The following is a 22,070-nucleotide window of genomic DNA, read 5'->3' as shown; positions in this document are numbered from 1 at the left end:
CGCAAGCACTGGCACTCCTAACCCCCCCACCTCTGTCCGTCCAGACGACACCGGCCAAAGCTTCCTGCGGGATCGGACCCCTCCTCGCAGGACGGGGACATCAGCACCACCGCGAGAACAGACACGCTCACCTCATCACCTCCACGTGCTTTGTTCGACAGCTCCTCTGCCGTCGGCACGCCCGGCCCTCTTTCGGCGTGGCTGGTGGCAAAGAGGGAACCTGCCATCTTCTCGTCACTCACTCGATACACAAAGTGCTCGAACGCCGGAGAATAACCCAGGGGCTCGATCCCGTAGCTGACGTTCTCAAACTGCAGCAAGCCCCTGCCACAGTGACGGCACCGGCCGTTTGCCACCGGGCGCTGGCGGCCGCGTCGGGGAGGCTGCCCCAGCCCCAGCCCCAGCCCCAGCCCCAGCCCCGGCCCCGGCCGCCTTCGAGCGAGGCTGCCGGGGCGTCCCTGGGCTCCCCGCGGGAAAGGCACTAAGGGGCAGGGCAGCGCGGGGAGGTGGCGGTTCGGTACCTGAGCCCCGAGCAGGTGCTGAGGGTCACTGCCGAGCTGGGGAAGCCATCGATGTACCCCCGGTAGTAGCAGCCTCCCTGCATCACGACAGAGGACAAGGAGCCCCTTCCCTGGCCGTATCAGTAACTCCCTTACCCATCACCCAAAGAGCTGAACCGCGCACACCAGACAGCAGCTCTACGCTGCAACACTTACGGTACAAAAACCCCAAAGCAACCCAAGGTTACCTTGATGCGGGTTGAATCAGAGCGCAAGGATCCCTTCTCATTAGACATGTAAATCCTGAAATCATCAGGTAAAAAGACACTACAAAAGAAAGGTGTAAAGTGAAGCACTTAAAATAGTATTTCTTACCCAGTTTCTCGAGCTTATTCCAGGTCCTGCAGCCTGCGCTGTTGCACTGACGATGTCAGAGCTTCTGGCAGCTCCAGAACCCGCCGGCATCAGGGCTCACGGGCACAAACATCCCTCCAACCCTCCTAACCCGCCCTCCGCCACCCCTCGGCACTCGGGCGCGGGGCACACACACACATCCCCTGCGGGCTTTGGGACGTGCCTGCAGCGGGGCACGATCCCGGCAGCTGCAGGGGCTGGAAACAGCCCGAGGGAGCAGCGCCAGCGGCAATGCCCGCAGGCGGGGATCGCCCCGCAGCCCCGCACCGGGGGCAGAGCACGCGGCCCAGCAGCCGCCGGGGAACAGGACAGCAGCGGTCGGACGAGGCAACGCCAGGGCCAACTTACTGCTGCTGCAGCTGAAGGGTGTACGGCCTCCCCTCTATCCTGAGGACGTAGGACACCGCGTCCTTGCGTGTGCGGAAAAGCAGAGAAAGGGAGAATTAGGAAGGACGACTCCGGAAAAGCGCGCTCCGAGGCAATCTCCAAACGCCGAGGGCCAGCACAAGAGCTCGGTGCTCCCTCAGGGCGCGGGCCCAGCCTCTGCTGTGCTGGCAGCACCGGTGCGGTGCCTCTGTTACAGCTGCTGGCACATCTGTACCCCCCCCCCCCCCCCCGCAGCTGGAGACCGCGGTCTCCTCCGCACCCCCGCCCACACGGGGAGCCCCGAAGCCATCTGCCTGCCCCGGTACCGCCTCTCCCGGCGCGTCTGCGGGCAGCCGCCGCGGGACCGTCACCTGGGGCAGCACCGGCGAGCCTGGAGGGGAGAGAGACCCGGCGGTGCCCAGCCCGGCCCCGGCCCCAGCCCCAGCCCCAGCCCCGGCGGTGCGGGGGTCCGGGGGGCCCCGGCCCGGACTCACGCAGCAGCAGCAGCAGCAGCAGCGGCCCCATCTGCCCGGCCGGTAACGGCCCCGCCGCGCCGGTTCGGCCCCGCCCGCCCGGGAAAGCAGAGGCGGACGAGAGCGCCTTGTACAAAACCGGCATCTTTATTGCTCGTTTGTTTCTTACAAAGGGGGTCGGTAACAGCCCTTTCGTCAGACCCCGACGGTACAGGAGCGACGCGCGTCGCCGCACAGAGCGGGGACGGTTCTGCGGAGCGCGAAGGTTGAAACGCGCGTGGGAGACGGACGTCGCCTCCGCTTTCTCCAGACCTACTCGGGGGACAGGGATAAGCGTACACTTTAAAAAAGAAAGTCAGTAGTCATCTTCAATAGTCAACACATGTAAAATTTGAGCTATTTCCTTTCCATAGGATCGCTTCTAAAAACCGCACGTTCACCGCCCTACACCACCACCCTGCAAATATTGCTAATGTGCACGCTGGAAGTATAAAAACTCTGTATCTATTAAAAGGCACCATTTTCAGCACAGTTTTAGTTCACACATACAGCTTTGCATACAATTAAGTACGTCTCTCTCTCGGATGACTTCATTCCCTGGATTCCCTCCTCTCGTCCCCACCCTCCGAACCGGGCTGCTCCGCTCCCGTCGTGAGCTGCCCGGAGAGGCTCCCGGGGACGTCTGCCTCGTTCGGCTGCAAAGCTGATCGTTACAGACAGACAGACAGCCCAAACTGAGTAGAATACAACAAAAATCAGGAAGTGATTATCTTGGAGCAAACAGAAGACCCCCACAACTACATCTGGTGATATTCTAGGTGACGTTTTACAGATTTTAATAGCGTTATAAATCTTAGTCTAAGTTTATGGGAAACCACAGGAGTTCAAGTATTTTATTACTGCAAATGCAAACACTATATATATATATATATTTATATATGTATATACAGAGGAAAAGATTTTTTTTTGGCAATATTATGGGGGATTTTACAGATCGAGTTTGTACTCGGTGGCTAGCACGAAGTGGAAAAGCCAAGCGCCCTTTTCAGTACTTATTTCACTTTTAGCAAGTTTGTGCAACAGATTTCTATTTGCGACCACCAGCATCCAGTTTCTACCTGCGGCACAACGGCATCACGCTTAACAGATCTCCTCTCCTCGGCCAGCACACCAAATGCTAAACGCTCCTTTTTGAAAAAGGAGTTTTAAAACCTAGTTTAGTCAGTGGTGTAGAAATGGGTGGCAGTCCAATCTAACGCAAGTTAGCCTGTGAGCATCCTGACTGACACTAAAAAGGTTTGAGGATTAGGTGAAGGGGCTGCGTGAGCCAACAGGTTCCCGTTTAAAGTGCTCAGAGAAGCTCAGGTGCTCTGGGCAGACAGACGTTTTTTGCTTCCCAGTGTTCTGCAGGGACTGCTACTCAGTCTTTAGATCCAAATTAAAACCTAAGAGCACCCCATTTTTTAAAACCAAAATATGGCCATGTCTTTTCGTACCTTTATTTTCATTGCCCATTTGTGATGTTAGTGGAAATTAGTACAGGATTCTCATTTAGCAACTCACAATTACTAATTTAAAACCATTAAACTTAGTGCCCATATAGCACAGCTCAGTGTCAGTCAGCATGAAAGTAAGAATTTAAGTGCATTATTACACATCAATAAACATATATACATGCATAAACATGTTTACAATATATTTATCTTCCTCTGAAAAAGTACACGGATACCCTTATTTCATTGTGCCATTAATGTGTACATGGGCAATGTTTTCCAGTCCATGCAAAATAATTTTAAATTAATTGGCCAGACTTCCTTCTTTTGAAAACGGTATGGTCTACTTCAATTCTTCACCGTACATTTAGAAAGACGACAACAAATCAGACAATTTCATTATTAGGGCTCATCGCAGAAATGGGGAAACCAAAAGCAACTCCCAAGTGCTGTACTTTAAAGATTATTTAACTGCAGGCTGCTCCACTTCCAGCTGGACAGCCCTGCTGCAGTTTACAAAGCCACAATACTCAGACAGATCTAAGAACAGGTTAGATGTTTTCAGTTCCTGTAGCTTTGGTAGAGGTATTTAGTTTAAAGTTTTACATTCCTTGTTTCAGTATCTCGTTTGCCTTATCCCAGGCTGCAGAAGGGAGGCTTTCCGGGATTACCATGGGCCACTCAATGCAAGAAGGATAACTGCAATGTCAGCTCTGTCTCAGTGAACAGGTCAGCTCACGTGAAGGCCCCAAAGAAGCCAAAAGCTATTTGGGAGGCAAAGGTGCCGGTCGAGAAGGAAAATACTGTCCCTGAGGTAAACATTTTTGCTGTGATGGAGGATGTCCCTGAGGTGCACATTTCTGTTGCGGAGGTGGCGGCCTACAAGGGGGACAGAGAAGCCGTCGTCAGTCCAGGTGACTACATCCAACACACACGTCCCTCTCCCTCTCGCCTGGCACTAGCACCGCGGCGACTCGCCCCCGGCCAGCTACGCTGCTTCTCACCACCTCAGCTTCCACCCTGAAGACTCATTTTGAACACGCCACAGTCAGACTCTGCTTTCCTTTGCCCGAAATCCTCAGGGAACCCCAGTTTGTTAACACACCGTTTCCCCCAAAATAGTTTAAAGACCTCAACGAGTTTCCCACCAACACAAGCTATTTTAAAGTACTCCCTCTCGATACCTTGCGCCTTCTGGATATGCATGTCTTACGGCATAGGTATTACATCTTAGAAATATAATTAAAAAGTAAAATGAAAAATAAAGGAAAACTTTGGGTTCAAAGTTAATGAGAAATGGTCCTGTACTCGGCAATAACGTTCACGAATCAGCGCAATGACAGATTTTTGAGTAATTTCTTTTTAAAATGCGTATTTTGAGAAGCATTTTATTCACCTGTATGCAGGGCTAATGTGGCGCCAGAAAAGCATTCTGAAACCTGTTAATCAAAAGGTAGCCATGACAGGGTGTAAAATGAATGCTACGGGTAACAGCACTTTAGTTCCACAGCGTGAAACGAAGCAGAAGCTTCTTTCAATAAAAGGTCAGTCCTGATTGCATATAATACGTGATGAAATACCCTAATGCTTACAGAGATGAAGGCAATGACAATCTGTATACATCAGTGCAACTGCCAGTAGTTATTTGCGGGAACTCAACCAACCTTGTCGGCAGCTTCTGTGGCTGTGGTGCCTGGTATTGCAGGGGTGGGTAGTAAGACTGGTGGTAAGCCTGCTGAGGATGCTGGTTAACTGGGTAAGATGGAACAGGAAAGGTATTTGGTTCCATATCCTATGAAGAAAACATAACAAGGACGTTCACAAATTTGCGCTTAGGGAACTGAAATATTTATTTCGTTAGTTAAGTGACATTTAAGACCACTTGCAAACAAACCTGGACATGTCAGAGTTGCTCTTTCCTTCTGAGAAACTCAGTAGAAAGAAGCAACAGCAGTCTGAACAGTACTGTGTTTTGGAAAAAAACGGAAAGGCTGATCACGACAAATGTTTGAGTTGTTCTGCAAGTGTGCTTTGGCTAGTTATTGCATTCAGAGAGATAACTGGTCTGCAAAGGACTGGGGCTAGGGAGCTGGCAAGGATTACTCCCCTCCTCGGGTGGGGCGGGGGGTTCTGGTGTAAAGGAAAGGGGGTAGCAAAGCAGGTAAACTGCTTGCCAAGCACAGCCCGTAAAAAAGCTTAAGCAGTGGGAAACCAAGGAGTTCCCCCCACACACCTTAGGAAATAATTATTCTCTTTGCCTCTTAGCAAAGAGAAAACCCAATTTGCAGAAATGAAAAAAATAAAATAACTTCGAAGCTTTTATTAGGGCAAAAATTAGATAAACTGCTTTCATCTGTTACTTTAGAGTAACAGATAGCAAATAAAGTAATGAAAAGCGGATCGTTCCTACCATGGGTGCACCTCTTGGAGCATAAGGCATGCCATGTGAAAAGCCTCTGTGGTGGTAGTCTCTCGGTTCGGTTTCTGTCCTAGGAGGTGGTGACTGAAGTGACCTGAAATCCGATTGATATGGACTGCGTCAGCGTATAGCCTTGACAGAATGACAATGCAGGCTATGAATCCAAGCACTTCAAACCCGCTAGATGGACTTACGCTATCTTAGCATATATCTAATGTCAGGAAGATAATATCTGCCACAAATCTAATAGACAACATAACCCTTTTTCTGTTTAGGACTATGACAGCTTCATTTTGCCACTTCATACCAAAGATGGGACCCAAAAATATAAAACCTATCACCAATGCAAGAAAACAAACATAATGGTAAAAAGAAGGTTCTCTGCTCCCTCAATTTAATATGAATTTATCTTTTCTGTCATTGCCTGGGGCAAGCTACATGCGTCATTTGGTGCAGGGGCCTTTGCCTGCCATCTTGGGACTGGAATATGCCTCCATACTGTGGCATTGGCTTGTGTAAACAAATGTCTGTGGACTACTTCAAAAGGGCAGAGGCAAAGGTAAAAAGGAGACTATACTTACGAATGGCAGCGTGACATTAATCTTCTACAGCATCGCTTCAGCCTGTCTCTTTTTGCAAATGCCAGAGCAGCAGCTATAAGGAGTGGGAGGACCAGGAAAAAAAATACCAGCAGCCCATTTCTCAGTGAGGTGTCTTTGTCTGATGGGGACAAAACGACGGAGAAGAAAAAAAGTATTACATGGCATTACCACCCCTTGACTCATTGTAGCAGTGAATATGTGGTAGGATTGGTTCTACAACTATTTTCCATTTTTCATAGAAGAAAAAACTAAAGAATCTAGTACGACTGCAAGATATATGCCAAATATATTCTTTTCTGAGTATATTTCACAGGGATTGTTTGGTCAAAGATGAAAGAACTGTATGTGCCATGACACCCTGGGCTATAACAGCATATTGAATTACTAGATCAATACCTAATTTTTCTTCCACTACATCACTGTGAAGATCTTATGAGCTCAACTGAAAGAGAGGAAAACAGAGCTTCTGCCCTTTGGTCTGATCCTAAATCTTCCTCTTCTCCTACCACTTCTCCTGTTTGCTGCAGCAAAGGAAGTCAGGTTCTTAACAATCTCCACATTTTTACATGCAGCAAATTTCTCCACTGCAGGCTGTGCAAAAAAAGCGCTTCCCTTTTTTTGTCTGATGATTTGAGGTGTCTGTCCATGCTTCAACGTGATTCTCCAGTCTGTTACTGCATCAACAGAGTGTCTAGCTTCCCCCCAAACCCACACCATCTTATGAAAAACAGCCTTCAAGATCATTCCTGCAGCTCATAGAAGGGACTACATCAATCCCATCTTTATATACTCCACATGGGCATTGCACAAGTTTTCTCCAAATTATAGCTTGGATTTGACTTCCTGTTTCATCTTCAAACTGTCAGCAAGAAAAGTAAGCTTCACAACCTTTTTCAGTTTGCTTTCTCATGTGCATTAATTGTGCTCCCCTGCCCCAGGCACCATTTTCCCACTCTTCACATTCAAACATAGATACGTGTATCTTCCAAGTACATAGATACATCACCTTGCCGCATCAAACATTGACCTAGTACCTTTCCTGGGGTAAAAACTACATGAAAAAAACCCACAAAATTCCCTCCCCAACCCATCTTTTCCCTCCACAAAAAAAAAAAAAAAGGCGAACTGGAAGTCTGCAAACAATATAGCATCACAAACCTCTATCTCCCTGTTTCTTTACCACATACCTCTCTTCCATACCCATACTGTAAGTTGTTTGGGGCAGGGACTACGTTTGTATTTACTACCAAATGAAGCATGCTGTCTGCACTCAGATAATAAACATTAACAAAATAGTGACTTGTCAATATGCGTTGCCCTAGCCCACCTCAGCCAGATGTTAGTCCTGCCTGCACTGCAGGTGCACATGCCGCTACCTGCGGATACCAGAACAGGGCAGCTACTCTTCTCTGCCACCACTGCTAGAAGCAGCCCGTCCTTATGGAGATGCAGATTCACATCTATGGATTTGAACCCACATCTTCAGCCGAATTTCCTGTTTTGTTTGGATCTAAGAATGGAAGGGGCTTCAATTCCCAGCTTGGATACAGAGAAGTCCAAGAGGCTCTTGGTCCGAGATGGCAGAAACCACCTGAAGGCAATTAAACCCGCCCAGTTTCTTTACAGATCCCCAGCATCCCAAAAGAGAGAAGTGCAACACTTTGAGCCCAAAACCATAACTAGAATTGTTTGCAAACGAAACCTGGTGAAGAGCCAACCACCAGCACTTCAGCCACCAGAAGTCAGCTGCTTCAGAGCAGTCAGGCACTCTCACTCGCCCAGCACCGCCCTTAGCAAGACAGGCCCCCGGCGCTGGAGCTGCCTTACAACTACTTGCCGTTATAAGGAGGTCCGCTGTCCAGACTTCCTCCGTAGCCTTTAGTATCACAGTAAGGAGGGGCCCAGCCTGCTTCACAGTGACAGTTCCTGTTGTTATTGCACACCTGTATTTAAACAAACAAACATCACAATAAGGTCTATTTAGTAACTTAAGTTTCCATGTATTTAAAAGCAGCATGCAGTAGCCACGACTGCTTATTCTGTCCCTTCCATATCACCCAGCCTGGAGAACTTTAACCAGTAACTCCCACGTCAATTCTAAATAGTCCTTGGCCAGGCGCCTCAAGATTTCACATGACTGAGCAAGCACAGCATTGTTCAGGATGAGCTTCCAAAGTTTAGCTATCCCAACGGCTTAAAGAGCATGGCTTTTGCTTTTTTTTTTTTTTTTTTTTTGGTGAGATGCAGTTTCAAATTACATTAGTAATCCTGGAATTGGGAATTCTTCTTGCCTGGCAAAAAAATATCATCTTAAGAGCTTTTGTCGATGATTTTTTTGATACTGTTATAGGCTCTCTTGCCCAGACACATTTTATAGAGAGTTTTACAGTTAAACAAAACAGAAAAATTAAGTTCCTATCCACCATTTTAAAACTTGCTCAACTTGCATAACTTCGGTCTAATTTCTGCTGACTGTTAAAGGCACTTTTCTCATTAACAGTACCAAAAAGCAGCTTTTTATAGCAAAAACCCATCCTCAAGAACCCCACAGAATTTTTTTAATCACTGCATCTAGCATCACGATTACTTTATTCCACATTAGTTACAGCTTTAAACAGAGAAGGGCAAAAGACTTCCTAAGTGCAAGAAAGGCTAGTATATAGACACTACTGATTAAGCACAATTACAGTGTACCTGGCTCAAACTGGGACTTTTGAGAAAAAAAGTCTGTTTACATATTCGCACGGTCATTGGCTCTAAAAATCGAGTGTTCTTGTAACAAAGATGTCAGAGGACCTCACGCAGAAATACTGCCAGTTATAGCAAAACTTACAGACTTAGCGTTCATTGTAAGTGGACTATCAGTAGGAGCAGGGGCTCTTGCTCTACTTACCCCATGTCCGTGACACTGCTTCTCCACGTCACAGTCGTAGTTCAGAACAGAGGCACTCACACACTGGAAGTGCCTGCAGATCTAGGGGAATTGAGATGCACACAAATGAAGCAAGACGGCATTTCACTGACCTACCCTTTCTTTCCCCTCCTGCGTTCCCCGGCTGCCTGCTCCACAGCGCGCGGCTCTGCAGCCACTCTGTGCTCACTGACCACAAAGCAAGCCTCAGACTCATACGTGATAAACCCCAGCTCTACAGAAACACCTCTGCTCTACAAAAGGCTTCTCAGTATGGGGTCTGAACTGTCGCTGGAAGTCTTTTGTCTCTAGTCTGAATGTAAAGGAATAGCAATGAAATTGTGCGCAGTAAGGATATGTGGAATGCACATTCCTCTGCTGGGGCTAAGCTTCTAGGCTTTTTAGTTTAGTTGGGTTTTAATTGAAAGTTGTCTTAAAGGCATTTGTGTGCGCCTAGCTCTTCTTGCTCATTGACAGAGCAAAGATTCTGGCTCTTAACTTACTTACTTAATTTCTTTTGCTTCCTCTACAAATGAAAGGCTCATTACTTTTTTTATGCACATGCACTGCAGTACTAGGCAGTGTGGGGAACCAACGGACTCACTCAGTTTTGCATTAACTACGGGCATCGAAAAAGTTAATGGCCATAAATATTCATGAAACAATGCAGCTGAAAATTTTATTTACATTAAAACCCCAAACTGTTACTCTAAGAAGTCACTTTTTACTTGTTAATTACCTTTCCAGTATCACATTTGGTGCCTTCATTCACCATTCCTGGGTCCGGGACATCAGAGCCTAGCTGGAAATCTACACCCCAGCACGTGGTGCCTCTAATGGGAGTCTGGATAATAGCAGGCTTAATTCCAAAAACAGGCATAGTTTTCACATTTTCACATTGCAGCTTCCCACACATGGCATTCCTACAACATCAACATATGAATACTGTAGTGACACTGAATTTATTCTGAGAAAAAGACTACCACGCATTTGATATGACTTTTCTTTCTACTGGAAGACACTACTTGAAAATTAAATTGAGGCAACTTGCCAAACAAAATTGAGCTGGGCCTCATTTCAGTGCTGAAAGGGTATGGATTTATCCCTTCTTTCTGTAAGCCGCTGGGATCTTTACATTAAAGAAAACATGACGATTTGCTACTCATTTTTCTGTATGTGAACACCTTGGGATAAGAACAATCAATGATGGGAGATGTGGAACACATTCTCCTTGCCACGCGTGGGGCTGAATGCGTGACGCACGGATCCCCTGAGGTCACAGAACACTGCATGCACGGGAAACTGCGGCACGAGCCCGAAAGCTTCAAACCCAGCTACAGAAGAACTGGCTGAACATCCAAACTAATTTCAACTATTATGTGCAAGAGTTAAAGCCAGACAATCTAAAACAAAAGTCAACAAAACTTACAACTGTGTAAGCGTGGGGGCTTTAAGTGCTGATAACAGCTTCAGAAATTAGGATAAAACACATCTTTTCTAAGCGATCTCACTGTGGTTCAGAACGATGCATACATGTCAGTAAGGTTAGATTATGGGATAACACGTCTCTCCCCACTGCACCTGCTAAAACACCCCAAACTAATACTACAGCACCTGAATAAGGATTCTCAGTGATACATTTAGGATCTTCTTGATGCACTGGGCTCAACTCACCAGCTGGAACACTTCTTGTAGTCATGGCCATGGAAACCACAGTTGCCAAATCTGTCACCCTTGGAATTCACTTCAGCAAAACAAATGTTGGGGGCTGCTTTGGCTTCTGCAAACAACAGCCCATCCCCCAGAGAGAGGAACCGAGTTAAACAGGGGCAGAAACATCTCATATCATCCTGTCTCCTTTACCCAGAGCAATTATCCTGCTACACCTAGTATTTTCCAAGCAGCACAGAGAGCTTAAGAACTCGATCAAAACAATAAAGAGGTGAAGTGTCAGCACTATAAGGTTCCAAGTTTAAAAAGAGAGAGAGAAAAATAGTCACTTAACATTGAGTCAATTATACCATTTGATATTTCTTCATGGCTTCTTTACAGCCCTATAGACCGGAAGCCCCACTGTAATAGGAATGATCAGTGCAAGAAAATTACTACTTGAATCACCAGCACAGCATTAAACGTAACAAAGGAAGAACGCGTGAAGGCTAAGCCATAAACGCCACTATTTCAAATCCTTTGCCAAAGCCAGCTGATCTTTGTTACAGGAAAACAAATAAATATATTTTAAATAAACTTAGTGTATTCTTTAGCTATGTCTCCTAGAAAAATTTTAACACTGTGCTCTTCCTTACTTGAGCCAAAGATATCCTGACACTGTGCATCGTAGTACTGGCAAACACCATTGTAACAGTAGGCTTCCTCGTTGTGGCACGGGTGACCGTTCTGAACGGTGAAGTCCGGCTGGCAGAACTGGGACGTGCCGTTGCAGTACTCTGGCAGGTCACACTCGTTGTTACTCGCCCGACACTCGGTTCCTCCAGGAAGGAGCTAAAGAGAGAGAGGAGGGGGAAACTGCATCAGAAAATAGAAACCTTACAGCAGAGACGAACACTGCACCCGACCCACAATACGTCCCCAAAAAAAGGGCATTGATCTGAAGCCCTCAGTGGGTGCTGTGTCCATGCATGACAATTCCCTCTCACAGATGCACTGGCTAGGCTAATGCTCTCCTTTTCTCAACCACTGAAGAACACTTCCAAACATTATGTTTGAGTCTCTTACCTGGCAGTTTTTACAGCAGTCGCCATAAGCACATTCAGCACCAGATCGGAGTCTGCAAGTCCCTGCTTCACAGCAAGGATCACTTTCACATTCCTGAAAATAGAAGTGCTGTGAATGTCAAGAAATCACACCCTCCGCCATGCAGAGTCCCCTCTCCAGCGAGGGGCACACAAGGCTACCCTGGCAGCACTTGTAAAACACACAAGCTACTAACCTTTGGTGAACCACAGTCACACTCCTCCCCGGCGTCTACCAGCCTGTTCCCGCAGTACGGGACGCTATAGGTTTCATCAGGCTTGGGAACGTTGAGCAGGCAGCTTCCACCTTTGTTGAGAGTTAGCTTCTCAAAGTCTTCTGCACTGCAGCTGCTGAAGTTCCTCGATCCCCTGCAACAGAGAACACGAGCTTATCTTTAAGTCAACCCACAAGCATTCCCTCAGTTTGTAGAACAAGGGTAACATTTGCTTTCCCCGTGAGCTGCAAGTGTGACACAACTCTTTGCAAGAGTACTTTGAAGATGAAAGCAACCTGTAAAAACTAAGCATGTGTGTGGGGAGTTTGACCCTGACCCTTTTGTCAGTTACTTACGATGCTCCAGAGCTCATAATGCAACTGCTTGCTCCGCAGTGACAGACACGTTCATCATCATGGTTCATCCCCAGGTTATGTCCCAGTTCATGAGCCATAATCGATGCAAACATCTGTATACTGATTCTTCCAAACTGAACAAGAGCAAAACAGAAGAAAATTAGCGGACAGCTTATATTGAGAAAGTCAGTGTTTACTTATGTGCCAAAAAGACACTTCTGTCATTCTGTCTCTACATTAACAGGCTTCTCGGACCAACTGTGCCTGCTTTCCAACCAAGTGCATGTCATTTGCTTAGCAATAAGAGCCCTTAGATAAACATATTTGGGACGCTGCCTAACAACCTCTATTTTCCAGCGCAGCTGCAACATTAACACGAAAACTAAAGTTCTCCACACCAGCCCAAATCTCCTTAAATATGCAAACTCCAATTCCAGTACTTCTGTCACTAGTCCAAGAAAATAAGATTGCTGGGATTGCCAGTTATCTGAGATCAGCAATTCAGTTCATCAATGCTCTGCAATTTCACATAAAGAGGGCAGTCAACCGGCACTGCTCTAGGAGTTCATGGCTGTGGAGGTCAAGCAGACACCAGAGGACAGATTTGAGAACACCCACAGCTCCCACATACTTCTAAGGCAGGGGGGCTTAGAGTGTCAGCAGAGAAATCCTGCCCCTTGTTCACAAGTGCTGCACACTGAGGAGAGGGAAAGCTGAGCAGAGGATGCAGAAGACTACAGAAAAGTTGTGATCCAGTATCACGGAAGTGCTGGCAATGGTTGGGGACCACATAAAAGCCCCCACTAAGCCACTTCAACTTTGTTACTAAAGACTGTGCACTTCCAGAAAGACTTCTGGAGTGCAAAACTCTTATCTTGATCACACGCACAGTATCACTAAAGATATCTCACCACATTAATGCCTCCTGCGTGGCTCTTGGAGCACACTGTTCCAACATAGGCCATTCCAGCTGTGCCACCAAACCCCTTCTTCCTACAGTCACGGGGAGAAAAAGGAAAGGCAATCATCCTGACGCTACAGACACACGATACTGCCAACAGTACAGCCCGTCCGCACAGCCGCTCAATACATCACTTCTGCTTGTGGGGCACAAAATACTGCTTTTCCAGCTTTCCAATGCTAACAAAGGAGCACTGCTAGGAGCACTACTATTGCCTGCGGGTATGAATGTACCAGTTCAGCTTTATCTTTCTGTTCATGGTTCTTTTATTCTTTTAAATTAAGACAAGAGTTTCCAGAGACAGTTATCCTCTTCCATATCTTCCCTCTACATATAAAGAGCTAAATGGTCCACCCTTATAATAATTTGTTTTAATTGGCTGTTGGCTGCCTTTCTACTATTGCCAAACTCCACAGATTTCTTTCCTTGTCAACTTCCTTTTTGTTACTGTCTTATTTTGTTTCTACACAGTTCTTAAAGCTTAAGTGCAACAGCACAATGCACCACATGTTACTTCATATAAAAGAATTTTTTAAATTAAAATTTTTTCAGCCACTTCACCCTCTTCACCTGAACAGTGCTGTTCCGCCTCGGAGGAGAAGAGGCTCCCAGCTCCTGCGGGAAGGGGAGCTTCTGCTTTGAACAAGGGCAGGCTGGGCTGTTGCCCCATGCGAAGCGTGCTCTCGCCTCTGCCCTTTCTCGTACTTTGGGCAGTGACTTCCTAAGGACCGCGCTATCCGCAGGAGCGGGAAGTGCACAGGGGCAGGCGTCCTGGAAGCGGGGCAGAGACGACAGCTCAGGAAGCTCTGCGCTAGTTTAAGGCTAGTTTAAGACAGATTAACATCACGTGTCAGAGCTCAAACCACGTAGCTAGCTTCCAGATACCAACTGCAGAAACAACTTTCACTCCATTAAAATGCAACGCTCCGCACCAGGTTTATGCTCGTTTTCAAGTGGAAAAAGCCCTAGATTGCAAGTCTTACAAGTCTAACCAGTGTACAACCTGACAAAGGCTTATCTGAACTGAAGCTTTATACAATACAACATACAACATTGCAGGACATGCAGGATAGGAGAAAAAAAATTGTTATTTAGCAATATACCTGTCAGACAGGACAATGAATTCAGGGGCCACAGAAACCTTCTTAAAAATGCTTAAGTTGACTTGGAATGTTTTCACAAGTACATAAAACACAGCAAATTGCACTGGGTTCTCTGCTGAAATACAATGGCTACTTTTGATACTAGAGCATGGCTGAGCAGGCAGGAACAGAATAAGCTCCATAAGAGTCAAAGGGAGGGAACTGCAACTCACAGAACAAACTGGGCACTGTCATGTCTCCGGCGCAAAACAAGATTCTTCTCTCGCCACTGTACAAAATTGGCCAGCACATCACCAGCACCTCCGTCTGTGCTAATTATGTTTTCATACTTCCAAATCTCTAGACCAACCAGCACAATGCGGATGTTCAACATGATGTACATCTGGGGAGGAAGAAAAAGGGAGAAATATTTCTGAAGACCTTCAGATAAGAACAAGTGGTCTGGCGATATGTATCTTATTGCAAGAATCTACTTTTTCTGTTTGGGTTTATGGTTTGGTTTTGTTTTTTAAATTTAGTACACAATTCAAATCACCAGAATGCATGTTCCCTGTGATTCAGACTTTCATTAGCTACAGGATCAATGCGAAAATCCAAAACAGAAATAAAAAGGAGTCTCAATCCTGACAAATAGCATCATCTGAAATAGCCAAGTTGAAAGACATGCTTTTTCTCTAACCTTGACAAATACTTAAGAATTGCAATAATTGCAGCAACCTGTCCTGCCTCTCACTGTATGTAGTGCAGGTTAGAAGAGTTCCCTAAATTAATTCTCAAGTATGATGACTGCAATTTAGAGGTGGAAAAGCTTTCATAGGGATGCATTCACCAAAGCCCACTGTCAATACATACTGCCATCGCTTTGCAGCCCCTGCTCCTCTGGCACTCCTTCAGCACAACGTGCAGGCGTGACTCTGAGTTCCATTAGTCATCAACACGATGGCTGAGGGAACAGGTTTAGCTCCTGGCTTGATAAAAACCTGTATTTCATTCTCACCAAAGCAGTAACAAAATGGACTCCAAGGTGGAAGTTTACACAAGTAAACAGAGCCGCAGAGCTGCTGCACACAGCATCATTCCCACTTATGCTCAGTGTAGCTTTAACTTACGCTGTCAAGGAAGTTTGCCAGTTGCACCATGTGTTCTCTGACTTCTGTTTCACTCTTCCCAAAATCTTCAAACTGCAAGACAAAGAAACTTAGTCATGAAGAGATAAAGACGAGAGTTAGAAAAAGGAACAAAACATTTTAAGACTAGTAACACGAAAAACATTTTTGCCTGGCTCCAAATCTCCTGTCAAGAAGATGCTAATCATGACAGCAGCATCCTCATTGCTATGGCTCAACAGCTCAATATTCAAGAGAAAACAGCAAAGTCAGGTTTTGCTACATGTTTTCCTTACATTATTATACTCCTTGCTGATAGAAACTCTCCATGTCTGACAGTTTACTCTTTTCCTGAAGAGTATTGCATAGAACATGTTGATTCAGTTTTAGGTTAGGATATTTGCATAACCTTGGCTAGAGTGTCAGTGGCTTTGAACAATCCACTTGGGAGTAATGAAGACTGAGGGCTTTTCAAGCCATCTCCTGGGGAGAAGGAAAACAAAGCGACACACAATCCCTACCTTTTCTTTATCCACAACTATGAACAGCTCCACATATCTTGTTTGATGTAGGACTGCTCTCTTTCTCTGCAGAACAAAGTTTTAGACAACTTAAATTTTATTAATTCAAGTGTAAACAAAAAAAATCATGACACTGTCATATTTCACTTGATACAACTAGTGGTTTGAGAGACACACCCAACGCACACTGTGCCAAGATGAAAACAAGCCAAAACCAAGAAGTGTAATCCAATGCAATGACAACTTTTCTATAAGTGTTTTACACTAAAATTTAACTGCACAAGGATTTCCCAATTTGCTTTTGAAATCTTTGCACAAAGATTTTTCAAAAGCAAGGAACCTTTGTACTTTTCACACAGGTTTCTTTGGAAAGACAGCATACACTTTTATAAAGGAGCAGAAAGATACTAACAAGCAAATGCCAACGATCTTGAAGTAAAACATGTTTTTCATACTCCTGCTTTTACTGCAATCTTGTTCCTGCATAGCCAGTCTTTAAACAAGAAGGGGGACCTTCACACCAAACTGTTACTCTGATGGTTAGGAAAATGGAATAAAGAACGCAATATTCTCCTGGCTTCTGATGCAATACTTTCTTAATGAGCCTCTGCAATGAGGGTAGTGTTCCTGCCCTTAAAGCCCCAAAAAGCTCTGTCCATGAATAATCTAATGAGCCACTCAACTCTCACTGCTGTGTGCAGAAGCAGAAGTAAATTGCAACGACTTTGTTGAAGCAACTGAGTTCTTCAGCAGCATAGAAAGCCCTCTGAATCAGAAACCTTTAGGTATGTGTTAAACCCCAGGAAATCTGATAAGCTGCTTCCATATTCTTAGCTGAACACTCACAAAACGCATTATAGGGGACTGTGGAGAAAACAGTGGAGTACTTACTCGCAGTAGCTGAGTCATACTGGGATGGTGATTTTCCTCTGTATGTTCCCTTTCATGGTCTTCAGTGGTTACTCCACACATTGTGGGCTCTTTCTTCACATTATCCAATCGATATAAAATGTGTTTAGAGCCAGAAGAGGAATCCATGGGCTCAATTCCGTACGTGATGTTCCCTATTGTCACCAAACCCCTAAGGTATGATAGTGTGCGAGAAATTCTTGCATTAAGCACAGAGGATAATTACCCAGATTTTTACAGTAAAACAAAGGAACAATTATTCTTTGATAACTAAAGGCATGTCTATATCTCAGTCCTTGCAAAAGAGCATGCTTCATTTCAAGCCTGAAAGCAGCCTTTCACTGGATAGGGCCTTCACAAATACAGCAAATTAAACATTTTTGAAAGAGTCTGCAATGGCCAAGAAATTAAGGCACAGGCCTTAAGCAGAGATGCTTTAGTTCAATTACTATTGCCACTTTGGTGACTGACATGGCACTGCAAAAAATCAAAGTCCCAAGAGATACGGAAATTAGCCCAAAGCAGAAAAAATTTCCAATCAAATTTGATGCGCATAAGCTTTAGGGCCAATTTTGTAAAATTTGCAGACTGGTATTTGACTTTCCATTTTTCCACTATGCACAGTTCTTTGTAGTGACCATCTATCCAAATTAGAAAATAAGCCAAAATTTGTGTCAAAGAACAACTTCCTGTACACTTTGATAAGAAATTGCAACTTATTTAATGGTATTTCAAATATCTGTTAACTACATGAATAAAAGATACCACAGAAAGACTGCACAAAAGCATACACTACTGCAGCTTGGCCCCGGTCAATGAATCCCTGTCTGGCTGAACAGTAGTTAAAAACAGAGCAAAAATTTTGTTTCAGGTTCAGCGAGCCGCAAGACTCACGTGACAACAGGGACACAAAAGACGAGCTGTGCTACCTGAGCCCCGAGCAAGTGCTGACAGCAACCACAGAATCCAGGGTCCCCTCCACGTATCCCTGATAATGGCAGTGATCCTATGTGGGAAAACAAGGGTGCATTACACACATATTCCACGCATATCTGCGCACCCAGTGTGATCTCTGATGGCGTAATTGCTGCGCCTGCCACTGACCGGCCACAGTTACAACTTGAGAACATAATATGCTTTAAGTTAAAACTTACCACATGCCTTTTATCTACAGTCTATAGCTTCAAATATGCCTCCAGCTCTACCACAATGTAACAGCGTCTCCTTCACTAATGTACATCTACAAATCTCCTCACCTGCCGTAGTGCCACAAGGACTTAAGTATACGAAGCTAATCAAGATGCCAGGGGCGCAGCACTCCAGCTGGATCCCTGCCTCCCTGTTCTGTAAAGCAGGTGCTCTTCACAACTCGATGGGGCCAGCAGTTCATTACGCATTTCGGTTTAAAAATCCCACTCGCCCACTCAGTCATTCTACCTGAAGCCGGATTCAGAGCTGGCGCTGCCAACATGTTATAAATACCAGGCAAGTGGGGCTCAGAAGCATTATCTAGCAACTGGATTTCTTAACTTGACTGTAAGCCATCCTACTCTTAAGTTCTGTCCTCCACCCTGCCTCAAATATTTTGAGGCCAGCCCCTCCCTACTGATTTGGGCCAAATCACCATTCAGCCTTCTAGAAAACAGTCCTGCAGAATGCTTGACTTGTACGTAACCTCTCTCCAGCAAGAGGAGGGCCAACACCTGCTATCCTCGCCAACAGGCGCTGTGCTGCCGGAACTTTTCGGTTGTGCAGTACATCCCTCATCGGCCCTGACGAGACAGAACACTTCCATCTTGTCCTCTGTATATACACATTTTGGAAACTAGACAAGGTGGCAGTATAGGGCAAATACAGTCCATTTCCTCTGGCAAGTGCATTTTTGAACATTTTTATAGGGGTCAGGTAGACTATGTTGCCTGTTGTTTCAGCAACAAACACAGAAAGCACTGAAGGCACATGCTAATCCTTCAGGGCTGCTGTGACTTTCATGACCTCATGCAGAGAAAGCATTTTTCCTCTCAGTCCATCACTTTTAGCTAGGAAGTAAATACTCAGCTCACTCAGGTGCTCTATTTTCAAAAACAAAATCCTATGAATCATATATGACTAACACTTCCCTTTCAAAAGAACAACGTTGATACATAAGAAGAGAGAAGCCATTAGAAATACTCTCGTGCTTTTTGCTCTTATTCTACAGAAGCAATTAAATTTTCAAAGGCAACCTATCAGGCAGCCTGCTTGTACAGAAAAAGAAGGCTGCAACTGCTTTTTCAGTGGAAAAACTCCAATGCTATGCAGATAACATCCTTCTCAAAGGTCCTCCAGACTCGATCTCGTCCATCCCTTCTAGTAGTTCCCAAATTTCTGGACTAATGGATAGCCTGTCAGCCCTCAAAAATTCTTAGAGTCACTAACAGAGAGCCTCGCACAACTGAAAAGATGGGTTAGCAGCTGACCATTCATTTTGACTTGTGGACCGATCTGGAAGACCACTGTGTATAAAAGTAAAAGCTATATTCAGTCACTAGACCACCCCAGTTCTGCTCCGTGTGTTCTGGTCCCCGTGAGAAGCAAAGCCTGTGTCCAGAAGCGATACCAACACTGCACTGGGCTGTACGACACGGACAGCACCACTCAGATAACGAGATAACTGACAGCCAGGAAGAGCATTTCCTTTTTAGAGAAGAGTAGCTTTTAATTAGACAGCAATCACCTCCACATAAGAAAATAATAAGGGTCCACTACAAGCTCCAGGCTAGAGCTTCATCCAAAAATCAAGGCTTCTCTCCAGGAACATGCACATGCATGGGATTAGAAGGTGACCCAAGCGAAAAATACAACTATCATTTTGTAACTCACGACTCCCTCATCCCGTAGATGCTCAGCATTCAAGTCACCTTCAGTAAGGGTATAAAAAGAAAGAAATCCTACCTGGATATCTGGATATTCAGATTGCAACTTCCCCTCCTTATTATAGGTATAAACTGTGAAATCTTTGGGCAGCAGTTCTCTGTAAGGAAAGAGGAGAAGGAATACAAGAGGAATTTCATAAAATGACTGACGCTATAGCAGGGCAGTAAGATGATCCGAATCAAAAGTGTCACAAATACGTAAATTGCAATTAAATAGGGAAACATTCAAAAGGATTCCCCTCCCCCCCCCAATTAACAAAGAAATTGAGCATTTCCACAGCAAAATCCAAGATATCAGAATGGCAGAATCGTTAATGAAATCAAATCAACCACCTCACCCCAGATAAGTAAAGCATCAAAACCCATTAAATTGAGCTAAAAGCTTGCTTTCATGCAGAATTAAAAAAAAATAAAATAAAAAAAAAGTCACAGTACTCGGTCTGCTGCATATGACTTCTCTTCCCCAGTTTCAGAAGGAAGTGCATTGGGAAAGTCTCCCATGACTAAGGCTGCTGACCGATACTGGTAAATCTCTTCATGCGGCGTATCTGAATTCCCATGTTTCTGACAGTCAGGGGCTTGGCAAGTGGCAGCTAGACATCCCCGGGGGCTCGTACATTTAAATAATTCTGTCTCTTTTGTCTATTACAAGGGAAGTTTTAAGAAGCAATAGCCTGATAAACGGTAACTTGCTGTTGCTACAAGTAGCCCTTTAAAAATTAAACTCAAGACAGACAACATCTATATTGCCTCTAAGTTATGGATATTAAAGGCCCTGCATATAAAGTCAGCTTCCTCATTTATTAGTATTCTCATGCTACTAAGACAGGAAAAAAAACCCTGAAACAATAAACAAAACCCAGAAGAAAGCGAAAATATTTACTTGAAATATAGTTCAGTTTGTTTATTTTTAGATGCAAAGGGAGAGAGTCATTTCAGCAATTGCCCAGATCCCCTTTGAGCAAACTACTGCTTCCTTCACTGGGATCACCAGGGTTGCTGGAGTTCAACAAAACTTCTGGCTGATACCCAAGACTGTGTGACTGAATCCACTTTCGCCGTCCTTCTCTGCAGATTTCGCAGAGCTAGCTTGTAACTGCACTTCTCATAAAGAACCTCAAGAATCAGAACTCGCGCACTACCTGCCAGCTTGTTATTTGGACACAATAGATGGAATTTAATAATCTAAAGAAACTCGTCACTTACTTGTTCTTTTCTAGATGAATCGTGTATTCTTTTCCCTCTATCTCAATAGCATACGACACCTTGTCCTGAATATAAAAAAAATTTGCATTTTACTCATGTTAATGAATAAAACATTCTTTGAAATCAACAAAAGTTTAGCAGCAACTGCCTGCTCCATTACTGCTACGACTATAGCATTCAAATCACTACTGTCACCTGCCGTAACTCAGGACTACTCTCTATTGTTAGCCTTTTTAGATATAGCTGTAGCTGCTGGAGATGCAGCTCATACCAACAAAATTTAAACCACCTCCTAGAGGGATGCAGAACTCTGTCGATCTGAGCTGCCTCTCCCATCACGCTTCTTCCTGGCACCCCATCGCCGGTCAGGGCAGCGGGTGCTTCTTGTGCTCCCAGCCGACTTCGCTGAGCCCACAAGACTTCACAATGAGAAGCTGACCACAGCCATCGGGATTTGCTCCGGTTCCCTGACATCCAGCAGACAAAATGACTGCCATGTCCACACACTGAAATTGCCAGACACTGAGCTAATAAACTTTCCATCTTAAATCTTGCTAGTTGCACCAGACCAGGAATAACCACATGTGGGTGAGCCTGAACCCTATTTTATAATTGTCCCTACCTCCGGAACCTGGCACCCCTTCCTGTGTAACTGGGGAAATGTCACATGAAGGTAGCTATTTCAAAATAGCTTTGTGGTTTTCTTATTCCTTGTTTCTAAGACTTCCACAGAAAAGCTCTTAGTTACAGCTGGAAAAGGACAATACAGTTTTAACATTCACAGTGAGCCAGTACCTCTACAGCCTTGCGTTAGCCAAGTGCTACACACAGCAACTAGGGTCCTTAA

At 45.1% G+C, this 22,070-nt stretch overlaps 2 protein-coding genes across 2 annotated transcripts in view; both read right to left on the bottom strand.

Moving 5' to 3' along the window:
- Positions 1-17: 17 nt before the first annotated feature.
- LOC142420085 (disintegrin and metalloproteinase domain-containing protein 18-like) lies at positions 18-821 on the bottom strand. Its single transcript, XM_075523583.1, has 3 exons — positions 749-821; positions 522-598; positions 18-324 (listed from the first exon to the last, which is right to left on the bottom strand). Exons 1-3 carry the CDS (start codon positions 794-796, stop codon positions 18-20), a joined length of 432 nt encoding a protein of 143 aa, XP_075379698.1. The 5' UTR covers positions 797-821.
- Positions 822-1,879: 1,058 nt separating this feature from the next.
- ADAM9 (ADAM metallopeptidase domain 9) overlaps positions 1,880-22,070 on the bottom strand; it is a 30,798-nt gene continuing 10,607 nt past the window's right edge. The window contains exons 3-22 of the mRNA XM_075523791.1: positions 21,224-21,288; positions 20,037-20,115; positions 18,032-18,108; positions 17,085-17,274; positions 16,194-16,259; positions 15,676-15,747; positions 14,779-14,948; positions 13,414-13,495; positions 12,503-12,636; positions 12,129-12,300; positions 11,915-12,007; positions 11,485-11,680; positions 10,853-10,958; positions 9,918-10,101; positions 9,161-9,241; positions 8,105-8,210; positions 6,247-6,385; positions 5,657-5,759; positions 4,911-5,038; positions 1,880-4,125 (exon numbers count right to left, since the gene is read on the bottom strand). Of these exons, the coding sequence (XP_075379906.1) occupies positions 4,011-4,125; positions 4,911-5,038; positions 5,657-5,759; positions 6,247-6,385; positions 8,105-8,210; positions 9,161-9,241; positions 9,918-10,101; positions 10,853-10,958; positions 11,485-11,680; positions 11,915-12,007; positions 12,129-12,300; positions 12,503-12,636; positions 13,414-13,495; positions 14,779-14,948; positions 15,676-15,747; positions 16,194-16,259; positions 17,085-17,274; positions 18,032-18,108; positions 20,037-20,115; positions 21,224-21,288 (2,358 nt within the window). The 3' untranslated portion in view covers positions 1,880-4,010. The remainder of the gene's footprint in view (positions 4,126-4,910; positions 5,039-5,656; positions 5,760-6,246; positions 6,386-8,104; positions 8,211-9,160; positions 9,242-9,917; positions 10,102-10,852; positions 10,959-11,484; positions 11,681-11,914; positions 12,008-12,128; positions 12,301-12,502; positions 12,637-13,413; positions 13,496-14,778; positions 14,949-15,675; positions 15,748-16,193; positions 16,260-17,084; positions 17,275-18,031; positions 18,109-20,036; positions 20,116-21,223; positions 21,289-22,070) is intronic.

The sequence above is a fragment of the Mycteria americana genome, chromosome 23 (genome assembly GCF_035582795.1).
Source record: "Mycteria americana isolate JAX WOST 10 ecotype Jacksonville Zoo and Gardens chromosome 23, USCA_MyAme_1.0, whole genome shotgun sequence".
In the NCBI taxonomy this organism is placed as follows: Eukaryota; Metazoa; Chordata; class Aves; order Ciconiiformes; family Ciconiidae; genus Mycteria; species Mycteria americana.
The sequence above is the reverse complement of the archived record's forward strand: the minus strand, read 5'-3'. Positions and strand labels throughout refer to the sequence as shown.

Coding starts and splice junctions, on each gene's coding strand:
- LOC142420085 (XM_075523583.1), bottom strand. CDS start 796: ATGTCTAATGAGAAGGGATCCTTGCGCTCTGATTCAACCCGCATCAAG. Junction 599..748: donor CTGATTCAACCCGCATCAAG/GTAACCTTGGGT, acceptor GTCGTGATGCAG/GGAGGCTGCTACTACCGGGG. Junction 325..521: donor AGCACCTGCTCGGGGCTCAG/GTACCGAACCGC, acceptor TCACTGTGGCAG/GGGCTTGCTGCAGTTTGAGA.